At 36.7% G+C, this 11,621-nt stretch overlaps 1 protein-coding gene across 4 annotated transcripts; it reads left to right on the top strand.

Annotated features, from left to right (window-relative positions):
• Positions 1-699: 699 nt before the first annotated feature.
• On the top strand, positions 700-11,007 carry LOC140778089 (TOM1-like protein 9). Of its 4 annotated transcripts, none has more exons than XM_073122631.1 (11): positions 700-1,017; positions 3,471-3,549; positions 4,689-4,793; positions 4,885-4,998; positions 5,247-5,407; positions 6,812-6,893; positions 7,329-7,414; positions 7,830-8,015; positions 8,414-8,759; positions 8,838-8,919; positions 9,938-11,007. In XM_073122631.1, the coding sequence occupies exons 1-11, from the start codon at positions 917-919 to the stop codon at positions 10,645-10,647; spliced, it is 2,052 nt and encodes a 683-aa protein (XP_072978732.1). In that variant the 5' UTR covers positions 700-916; the 3' UTR covers positions 10,648-11,007. The 4 variants fall into 4 exon arrangements, with proteins under 4 accessions (XP_072978732.1, XP_072978730.1, XP_072978729.1 ...); XM_073122629.1 differs by having other exon boundaries at positions 8,414-8,919; positions 9,938-10,648; positions 10,773-11,006; XM_073122628.1 differs by having other exon boundaries at positions 8,414-8,919; positions 9,938-11,005.
• The last annotated feature ends 614 nt before the right edge of the window (positions 11,008-11,621 follow it).

Here is an 11,621-nt window from a genome sequence, read left to right as displayed (position 1 = left end):
AGATGCCAGATTAGTTCAACATTGTTTTAGGGATAATTGCACTGTTACTATTATGTGGTTTTAAATTGTATGAAATCTTCTGTACTTTGAACTTAAGTATTTAACCCTTATGTGAGCAGGATCAAAGTGTAATTTTCTTTTTCATATTTATACAAAGAAAGACACTGTTCATTGTGACTTAATGGTAAAAGTATTACTTTATCTTTTTATTAGAGGCAAATTAAATGGGTCCTTAATCTGACTCAGTAGCTAAGTTTACTCTTAAAAAATTCAAGACTAAAAAAATAGACTAACTAATTGAGTTTAAGACTTAATCTTAAGAGTGTAATTTGTGCAAATTTCCCCTTCTCAATAATCCCATGATGGGATCATCACCTCATCCTGATCTAAATGCTAAATGTAGAGACTTATTCATAAATTCTCAGAACCTTTCTCTCCTTTCAAAACAAACAAAAATTAAACTTATTTAGAGTAATAATAATAATAATAATAATAATAATAATAATAATAATAATAATAATAGCGGATCGTGATGTCGTGAAGGATCCGAACCCGCCAAGAATATGGGTAAAATTCCTTTTAACAGCTAGGCAGAACTTGCTGCACGCATACGTGTAGGCACCCCATTGGGCCAAAGGCAAAGAAAAATGTCCATAATAACAACCAAAGCGCAAAACAACGAAATATATAAAAATAAGCAAAAGAAAATTATTTCCATTGCCTATGAACAGAAAAGAAGAAAAAAGCGGATTCGATCTCGCACTCGCACTCGCCTCGCGGATTTGATCTCTCCGCCTGTGCCCCCTCACGGTTTGTGGCATCGATCTCGGATCCGATCGCGGAGGAGGCGAGGGGCTTGAGGTTGGATTCGCTTGAATTGGTCGGGATCTAATCGGATCGTCTAGGGCTTGGAGCGATGGCGGGATCGATGGTGGATCGGGCGACGAGCGACATGCTGATCGGGTCTGATTGGGCGATGAACGTCGAGATCTGCGATATCCTCAACCGCGACCCTGGGTAGGCGATCCTCCGATTCGAATTCTATGTTGCTCTACTGTTGTATTGCTTTGTTCTTCAGATTTGTTGCAGTAGGTGATAGATTGATGCACTAGGTTTTCAAATACGTGAGCTTGGGTTGTTGATATGCCACATATAGTCGCAAGATCGAATTGCCCTTAGGAAAATAGAAGAATTGGATATTATTCAAGTAGTTGTTCGAGGAGGAGAAGCAGAAATAGGCAATTTTTAGTGAGTGAAGCTATCTGAAAGGGCAGTTTGCAGCGAAGGGTATGTACAGAATAGAGTGTATGGCGGTGGAAGGACTTCTCTTGCTTCCTCTGACCTATGGTTCTAAATCTTGGTCTTAGTTTCTCAATTGGTACCTGCCAAAAGTTACATCTTTTTAGCAGTTTCAGCACTTTTGGCCTCTTATGCTTGATTTTTGGCATTTTTGGTGTCAGTAAATTTAGATATACAAAACACTAGTCATCTAACGCACTACGTAGTTAGAAAACCTAATATGGTGGTAAATGCTGCTATTTTGAGAAGCAACATCAGTAGAGTCTGGAAATGTTAGTTATTGCTGGTCCTTGTTGCTGCAAGTACCACTGTTGCCACCAATGTGAGCGACTGCCGCTACCGTTGCCATTCTTATTGCTAACGCCATTGTAATTGTTTTGGGTAATGTAATGTTAAGCTGCAACTACAGGATACTGTTGCTACTGGTGCCTTTACCTCTGAGAAGTCATTATCAACTTTAGACCATCAAAAATTTTAGAAGAAAATAAAAGGTGATGGATTGGAAAACATGTTGATCAGGTGACATAAGAGGTATCATCAGTTTTTTCCCTTGATAATGGGGTGTACATATTGATTAGAACACCATTGTCACCGACTTATGAGTTAGATTGGCCATCTACAAGTCAATTTGGGTCAAGAGGGGCGATCGTGGGGCATTGATAGGTTTTTGATGGAGGAGGACCTCTGTGGACTGTGGTGGTGGAGGGACAACCTGCAATGAGGCTAGGTGGTGGAGGAGGGTGATTTGGTGATGTGTACAGACAATTTTCAAGGTTACTAATAGTGCTATGACAATTTGCAATGGATTAGAGAAGAAGTAGCGCAGGGGATCTATGTTAAGGTAGGTGAGGTAGGTAGTGATGGATAGTTGGCATCATCACTTCTTGGCTCTAGAGAGGTAGTATAGGTGGCTTGGCTGGTTGGCAGCTGGTTATCTATGGTGGGGTGAGGAAGTGTTGGGTAGGTTGGCAGAGGGAGCGGTATTGGCATGGTTTTGGTGAAGAGGTGTCGGCAATGAGCTACTACAAAGAAGATAAGCATGGGGTCATATGTTATTGTTAGAATCCATTTTTGAGTTTATGGGTATCTTCTGAAGCTTATTACTTTGGTTACCTTGATATCTGATTTATTAAAATCTACTTCTAATCAAACTCTATCAGTACTAATTTATTAGAACCATCTAGCAGAATAACCCCCTAATTATGCTTAAAATATAACTATTAAACCCACAACTGAAGAATAGACAGGAAAATACATAAGAAGGCTTGTAACATTTCAAAGGAAACTAGGTTAGAATATCAATTGCATTCTATGGTATATTCGAGTAGCCTGAGTAGTGTCCTAAATTCCTACTATCTATTTAGTAGCTCCACAACACCCCATTGTAACACCGACTGAGAATTAATTGTCAATTGATATTAAGGCATGCTTGTATTGTCATATGATTCGCTGACCTAGGTGCCCCATTTCTTTCTATGCAGCATCAATCACCCAATTCTTGCATCAATATTTTGTTGTTATTTTGTTATTTTGTCATTTTTCAATTCCCATGATCTTCTTGACTGGTTGGTCTTGTATTAAATTGATGCTGAATGCATTTGGTGATACTATTTAATTGTTGACCTACAAGGCAGACGAAGCTTAGATTCATGCTAAATCATATGTTACAAGGCAACTTCCAGAAAAGGGTCAGAACAATTGGAAGAATGAAAGCCATCAAAGCAACTAAAACTTTCACTTTTCTTGGGGAAAATATCGAGTTTTTCAAATAATAAATTTTATGACTTTTTCTTTGTGGAAAAAGCAATCTTCTGTTTTTTGGGGATCAAGCTGAGTTCTCGGACGTTAGGGTGAAGTAATAAAGGGTAGAAAAAAAAGAAAACAATGTGGTCTGTGCACTTTCGTGTGGTTGTTTGGGTTGGTGGATTATAGAGTTTACAAATTATTTTAGTTTCATTGCATATATAGTTATTTAATAATTATAACCCTCTTTTAAAAGATTAGAGAAGTCGTTGGCAAATGATAAGTTGCTTTAAACTGCGGATGGCAATCTGTAACTTACCGGTGTTTGGTTACAAACTTACAATGTTATTCTTTGTTCGACCATTGAGTTATATTTAGCAGTATCAGTAGCCAAAAGATGTTCATTTGTATTTTCTTTCTGGTATCAGACAAGCAAAAGATGTTGTAAAAGCGCTGAAAAAACGTATTGGGCATAAGAACCCAAAGGTTCAGCTTCTTGCTCTTGCAGTAAGTACTTCTCTTTACTTTTTCTTTTTTTTTAACTTCTGTGACATCTATCTCTATCTTTGACTTTATATTTCTGCTTTTAAGTTTGTGAACTTTTTAAAGTCCAATAGTTCAGGTTGTATATTCGATAAAATTATTGCCAATATTTAGCTATTCCGCATCTTCTTTGTGCTTTTTTGATAAATATCGCTTTTACTTTGTCCTCTTTCATATTAGGGTTTGGAGTTTGGACATGTCCAACGAAGATCGCATAATATGCCTATATGAATGAGTTACTTAAGAGGGAAGCAAAGATGAAAACTACAAAAGATACAATAGTGCTTGATTCAACACAAATTGATGCACCAAATCAAAATGAATGGTGAAAAAGAATCCATGTCTGGCCCCAAATAATTGGGGCTATAGCCTTGACTTTTGGTGTTGTTTTCCGTGGTGGTGTTGTACATATGCCTGCTATTTCTTTTGTTTCTCTTTTACAGATATATTAGATTATTAGTATCTGACCATCTTGTTTATCTTTGTAATGCTTATTTTCTTTAGTTTTGATTTGTAATTTACAAACTTCTTACTGGCAAAACAACTTTTCCAGTCATCACCTTCACTTTCCTTTTGTACATCTGAGTCTCTATTTTCATGTAGATGTATCTTCTCCAAGGGTCTTTTATTTTCCTGAAACTAATAACTATGTACTTAGAAACAAATGTGATCATAATTTAACTTCTTTTCTTTTTCTTTATTCTCTTACTTGTTGGTTAGCTTTGACATATAATACAAGGGCTATTAATCTTCTGTAGACATCAGACTTTCTTTTGTAGCAAAGAGATCATATCATTGACATTTTCTGCATGTTTTTTTCCTTTTCTTTTTTCTTTTCCTTTTGAAGACACAAGCATGCAATTACCCTTCATAAGTGGTGATAATATAGTTTCCAAATCAACTTACTTTCAATCTATAATGACTTCCTTGAGGTTGTTCCCAGAACTATTGGTAAGAAATAGTCGTTTAAGTTTCCCAGAACTTCAGTAGTATCAAATATCAACAGCTTCTTTTTCTTAGTCCACATTTTGTCTGATGTAGGTTTCTATCTATCAGTTATCATACACTTATCTATTCTCTTATTGTGGTTTATTATATTTTAGCTACTGGAGACGGTGATTAAGAATTGTGGGGATATAGTCCATATGCATGTTGCCGAAAGAGATGTACTACATGAGATGGTGAAAATAGTGAAGAAGAAGGTTCCAGTAATTCTTTTAGTAGTTTTGTATTTATTCTTAATTTCTCTATGGTAAAGATCATGATTACTGACTTTTTTATTAATTTTTTATGATGCAGCCCGATTATCTTGTCAAAGAGAAGATACTAATACTTATAGACACATGGCAAGAAGCTTTTGGTGGTCCACGAGCAAGATATCCACAATACTATGCAGCATACCATGAGTTGCTGGTATCTTTCACCTTTTGTTAAATCTTCTGAGATATTTTACGTTTTCTGGATTATGTCATTCTTCGTATTCTTCTGTTTTAAAGTAGAGTTATGGTTTGTCATTGTTAAATTATTCAAGTTTTGAATATGTCACTCTCTTGAAGCTGCCTTCTTGTTTAAGTGTTGGAGAACTTTCCAATCATGTTTTTTATATTTTTTAATTACCATAGTAGAGAAGTTTGTATTTAAAATCTTATTTCTTGCATCAGCGAGTTGGAGCGGTTTTCCCCGAGAGATCTGAGAGATCTGCACCTATATTTACTCCTCCGCAGACGCAGCCTCTAAGAAATTATCCTCCATCCATTCGCAGTCCAGATTATCAGCAAGAAATGCCTGAGACATCTACCGGATCTGATTTTCCTGCTTTGAGGTGCATACAAGAACATCTGTTTTCTATTTTATAGTATATGGAAAGTGATTAAGATAATTGTAAATGCAGCGACTAACTGATTATGTCATTTATTTTCCTTCTTTTATCAGTTTCACCACACATTTTTCTTCCAAGTCACTGTTTTATTGTCAAACAAGGTTTAACTCTTATTCGCGGAGCATATAAATATAAAATTTTATTTAACTATCCCCTTTCACTATCCATCATTGAGCTTGCATTTTAATATTGTCCTAAAACTTGACGAAGAACAAGTCATTAGATGGACATGGCAATTATGGATTGTTGTGCCCATCGGCACTGGTCGATACATATTGTGCCAATAAATTATCGACACTAACATGGGTGGAATATTTCAATATTCCCTCATGGCTATCAATGCCAACACATGCCACTAGGAATGAGCACATCTTACTTTAAAGTTCAAACAAATCTAATTTGGGGTTTCTTTTTATCTCTTCTAATACATCTTTGCATTGTGGTGCTCGATCTATATAGATTATACTTCAAATTTTAGAAATAAAAAAGAATTTCAAAATTTCCGAAGTTATATGCATCAACTTAGAAGATCCAAAAAATTTTGGGAAGAATAATGAGATTAGAATCTAAATGCATATGTTACATATCTAGCGTTGATGGACTTTATATTAGCCCTTAAAATCTATTAAAAACCTTAGAAAGGTTTAAAGCTTATTATTTTTTAATATTTCATGACTATCAAGACTATCTATTGTGCCAACGGCACATCGCCTTAACATGGTACATGCCAGTGATATATCCCGTGCTTAGCCAAGGTCGGCACTCCCGATATTTTCGGCACATGACACTATCATTCATCCTATTTCAGGTTCAATGAAAGTAAGATTTTTTGAGTGGTCGTGTTTATTTAGGAGGGGTTCCAGGATTACTTCAAAGGTGTGGATTTTAACCGCCGGTCAGCCTCTCACTTTTGTTCTTAGTCTAGGTATTTGTTAGTGTTACGACTGATGAGCGAGTCTGACGGAAGCTTTTGAGTGCTTTCTTTTATAAGGGGTTGGAAGAAGAAAATGAAATATGAACGGGCACAGAGACCAGATTAGACACTGACATAAAGAAAGCAACCGTTTTGGGGTGCAAGCGTAAGTAACAAGGAAGGGGAGGGTCACAAGGAGGGGAAACATAACCCTTGTGAAGTTTCTAGATAAGTAGATGAACAAAATTAAAATAACAAGTCACAGAATTGTTTTTTCATTTTCTTCTTTATCATCACTTGAGTTATTAATGACTTCTTTTTCAAATTTTAGATGCGTATACTATTGTCCGCTTTTCTATATGCCATTCCATCTCCGACATTGTCATCTGAATTATTATACTGTTCCTTGAAATTGAAATTCTGTTTACTTTCAGCCTGACAGAAATTCAGAATGCGCGTGGTATCATGGATGTTCTTGCAGAGATGTTGAATGCTTTAGACCCTGGAAACAGAGAGGTGCCATGCATTTCCTTTTACTTCTTTCATTTTTCCAAATATAAGAGCATTTCTATCTGTACCTTAAGGTCACAATAAAAATATAAAACTATTCAAGTCTTGACAATATCTATTTTTCATAAGAATTATGATATAAGGAAATAATTAATTCATTCAATGTTTATTTGAAAATTGAAATGTGACAAACTCCATTTGCTACTAGGTGTTCATTGCTGAAACATAATTGAAGTTCAATGCCTGCAGGTTCTGTCTTTTTTTTGGATTAAAATGTCTGCAGATTCAATGTTAACATATTTCCTGGCTTATTTGGTTCAATATAGCTTCTATTTGTGCCTAAGTTAGTATCACCATAATATCACAAATGATGAACGCTTCACTCGTTTAGTATCACCATTAATATCACAAATGATGAACCCTTTTCATGTTGACTTGCAGGGACTTAGACAAGAAGTGATTGTTGACCTTGTTGAGCAATGTCGCACATATAAACAAAGAGTGGTACAGCTTGTAAACACTACTTCGTGAGTTCTCTTGGTCTTTTCCTCTTTTAATTTTAGAGAGGAGTAGATCAAATGTTGGAAGATTTGTTACCACAATGGTTCCTAAGACACTTGAGCCTCATTTACATTATTTTCAATGAATTTCTCTATGCTATTAATGTTAAACTTATGGCTTTGTGATAAGCATATGGCAACTTTGTGTGTGCGCGCGCGTCATGTGTGTGGGTGTGCGTGCGTGCATGTGCGCATGCGCGTTCGCATGTGTAAATGCACATATTACAAAGAAGACAGCTTTTAGTGATGCAACAACATTCTGTTCTGTATAAATGCAATAATACTTTTCTGTCATGCATAAATATGTTTATATTATGGCAAAGAGAGTTACATTTGTTCTATGCAGAGTGGCTTATTATATCTATTTTGGCTTTTTCCACAGAGATGAAGATTTGCTGTCCCAAGGTCTTGCTTTGAATGATGATTTGCAGCGTGTATTAGCAAAACATGATGCTATTGCTGCAGGAGTTGCAGTTAGGGTGGAGAAACCGAAGTCTCTTCAGGCACTTGTAGATATTGATGATTCTGCAGCTGCAAATAAGGACACAAGCAAAGATCCAGAAAGAAGGTTGTGCATTTTCTGTTAGTTGGTTTTAACTAGAACTGCAGTATCCCAGCAGGATGCTTCTGTTTTCCTTTCTGGTCTGGCATTCTGCTAAAGAAAATGATATGATTCATTTGTCAACCTGCTAAGTGCTCATTCAGCATAGATGATAGATTATATACCTCTTTGGTCAGGCATAGTAAACAAATTGTTTGAATTATGGCAATCTCCTAGTGATTTTACACTGACTAGATTGAATTTTGAATTTTCCTAATGCTTTTTCTTGAATGGTTATGTTAATTTAGCTTTCAGATGTCATTAGTTAAATATCAAGGAACTTGAGAAGATCCAGTGTTTTTTGTTATTTCTACTCTCAATTTTGGTAACTAATATATTCTCCCTATTCTGCATGTTATGTGTAGGTCTGGTGGGAGTGCAGGCACAAGCAACCCATCTCCTTTTGAGCAATTATCACTACCTGCACCTCCAGTATCAAATGTTTCTGTGACCTCTTCAGCAAAAGTTGATCCAAATATGGATCTTCTTAGTGGCTTGGATTTCAACACACCTGCAACTGAAAATTCTTTGGCCCTTGTTCCTGTCAGTGATCTGCTGGCCAATTCTGCTTCTGATCAGAACATCTTAGCTCTTGCAGACATGTTTCCCCAAAACAATGCTAGCAATAACAATAGCAACCCTGCCAACTCTTTTGATTTAAATTCTTCTTTGCCAGCATCACAGACATATACAGCTCCATCACAGCTTCAGGTGCAGTCCCAACAGCCACAACAGCCTGAGCTTCATTCTAGTGGAGGCATTTCTAATTCAATGACAGCTTATGGCCAGGGATTGCAGTCAAACCATGCGACTTCTGCCTGGAATGGACAACTTAATCAAGGCATGGACCAGCAGCAGACACTAAATTATGGTATGAAAACCTTATCATTCTCTTCTATTTGAAAATTTTCTCTCATGTCTATACTGAGACAGGACACAGTAAGTGCAGTATGTATTGAGGTAAAAAGGAGTTGCCTGAAAATATTTGAAGACCTATAATAATTCTAGTTGTTTGCTTTCAAAAGCATTTCCTGATAAACCTTGATTTTCTTTGTTAAGGTTTTTGTTGAGATAATAAAGAGTTGTCTGAGAATGCTTAAACCATGGTTCGCCGTATCGGCCGATCCCGATACAGATCGGTCGATCCGGATCGGGATCGGCCGAATCCAATCCCTATCCCGATCTAGGCTTAATCCGAACTCTCACTCTTTCTTCTCTCTCTTCTACTCTTTTTTTCTTTCTTTTACTCTTTCTTTCTTTCTTTTTTTCTATCCTTACATATAATTATTGTTTCTCTTACGGAGAGATTTAGCTCTGGTGAACTCCAACAAACTCCGGTGAACTCCGACAAACTCCGGTATATAATTTTTTTATTTCTCTATTTTTTTTCATTTCTTCTACTCTCCCTTTTTCTTTTCTTTTCTTCTTTCTTCTTCTTTTTCTTTTTCTTCTTTACTGCATCATGGTTTTTTTTTTGTTTGATTTTCTTCCACTTACGCTCTTTCTAATCTCTTCTTTTTTCAATTTTTATTACACCATCGTTTTTCTTTTCTTATTTTTGGTAAGCTTTTTTCTAAATTTTTAGAAGTTTTTCTGTATTTTTAAATAATATTTAGAATTTTATGTAATTAAAAAGTCTGATCCGATCCAGGCGACCGGTATGGCTGATATGGTCAATTCAGCCGATACGTATCGTTTTTTCGGAAGGCCGATTCCGATTCTGATTCCAATTTTTTGAACCTTGGCTTAAACTTTAAACAGCTGTAAGAGTTCTACTTGTTTGCTTCCAAAACTGTTTCCCGATGAACTTTGACATTTTTCTTAGATTTGCATTTTCTTTTTTTATTTCACTAGAAGAAAATGTGATGGTCGTATAATGAACTTGTCAGATGATCAAAGTGGAGCCCTTCCTCCACCACCATGGGAAACTCAACAAGTAGAGACTAATCAAGTGCAAACTGCCCAACTTGGAGCTGTGCAACCCATGACAGTGCCAACTGGTCAGATGGGTGGCACTCAGCCACAAGCGATGCAAATTGGCCAAATTGGAGGTTTGCAACCCCAAGCAGTTCAGGGCTTCCAGATGGGAGGTATGCATGCACAACCATCACAGCTGGTGGGCATGCAACTTCAACCAGGTCTAGGCGGCCAGTATGGCGCTCTGCAACCTCAACCGATGCAGAATGCCCAATTTGTTGGTATGTATTCTTCGGAGATGCAAGCCGGCCAGCCAGTCGGTTTCTATCCTCAACAAATGCTTGGAGGACAATACGGAGGTATGCATCAACAAGCGATGTATGGTAATCAACAGATGGCCTATGGGTACATGCAGCAGCAAGAAGCTCAGTTCTACAATCAGAGGAGACCCATGCATCCATATGCTAGTCCAAATGATCTCTCTAACAGAATGTATGGACTCTCCATGCAAGGCAATAACTCGTACACTGGCATGAATTCCTCCTACCAGACTCCTATGTCTTCATCCCTGCAGCAGGCAAACAAACCCTCAAAGCCAGAGGATAAGCTGTTCGGTGATCTCGTTAGTATTGCCAAAACAAAACAGAATAAACCTACAGCAGATAAAGTTGGGAGCTTGTAAAGTCAGTGAGTTTGAGCCTCTTTTGTCTAATTTTTTCTTAGTTTGCTCTTCCTACTGTTGCATTTTCATATTTAATACCTTCCCTGTTCTTATTGGTATTTCCTCTGTTGATTTCAATCATGTAGATTCCACTTGAGAAGATAAACTGGAAGGTGGTTGGTTAGAGCTTTTTAGAAACTCTCTTGTGCTGCACTTTTTTGAAATACTGCAGCTCTATTCATTGCTTCACATATTTATTACCTCTGGTTCCTTATACCAGAGTTTGTGGATTCACCCTGTTTCTTGCTTGTATGCATATCATGTGATTTGGATTAAAAAATGAACGGCTTGTTGACTTGCTTGATTAATCATTTCTGGCTCTGCTGCGCTACGCCAGATGCATCAAATTTAACGTAAAGATTTGTGTGTTTCTGAAAATTCTACTATTCTACTAGTATGGCTAAGCTTGTATATGTCAATGGATATATATATTTATATATGTAGGTTTTAAGGCCAACAGCATATAACAATACTAGGGTCAGAGATTAGGGTCATACCTGCCAATTAATTAACTCCTAAATTGCTGAGAGTTTTGAACTCCCAATCTCCCAATGTTCATTGTTCTTGTTGAAGCTTGAATCAATTGCCCAAGTATCAAATTTAGCCAAGCAATTGCAGGGAAGACCGCAGCCATCCATGAATACAAAGGGAGGTCAAAAGCCTAACTCATTTCTCTATCGTTGCAGAAGGGTTTGTTTTTGTATAAGAGCGAGGTAGTCACTATCAGATACTCGGTTAATCCAAAAACTCAAATACTGTTAGATAACGAAGCAATAATATTGACGTGCAAAAAATAAATAAGGTTAAACCAGGTTTGAACTCAAGATCTCTAAAAAATATTATGTTCTATACTATGGTAGATAATTAATTGATCCAAATGTTTAAGTATTAGATATCAGATTAACACATCATATTTTTTAACAATCACAACTATA

Source organism: Typha angustifolia, chromosome 15, assembly GCF_048772165.1.
Source record: "Typha angustifolia cultivar Huaian chromosome 15, ASM4877216v1, whole genome shotgun sequence".
NCBI lineage: Eukaryota > Viridiplantae > Streptophyta > Magnoliopsida > Poales > Typhaceae > Typha > Typha angustifolia.
Note: the sequence above shows the minus strand (reverse complement) of the source record. Positions and strands in the feature narration are given on the sequence as shown.

Excerpts from the sequence above, each read along its gene's own strand:
- LOC140778089 (XM_073122629.1), top strand. The coding sequence starts at position 917 with ATGGCGGGATCGATGGTGGATCGGGCGACGAGCGACATGCTGATCGGG. Across the intron at positions 4,794-4,884 it reads TAGTGAAGAAGAAGGTTCCA|CCCGATTATCTTGTCAAAGA; the intron begins GTAATTCTTTTA and ends TTTATGATGCAG. Across the intron at positions 6,894-7,328 it reads TAGACCCTGGAAACAGAGAG|GGACTTAGACAAGAAGTGAT; the intron begins GTGCCATGCATT and ends GTTGACTTGCAG.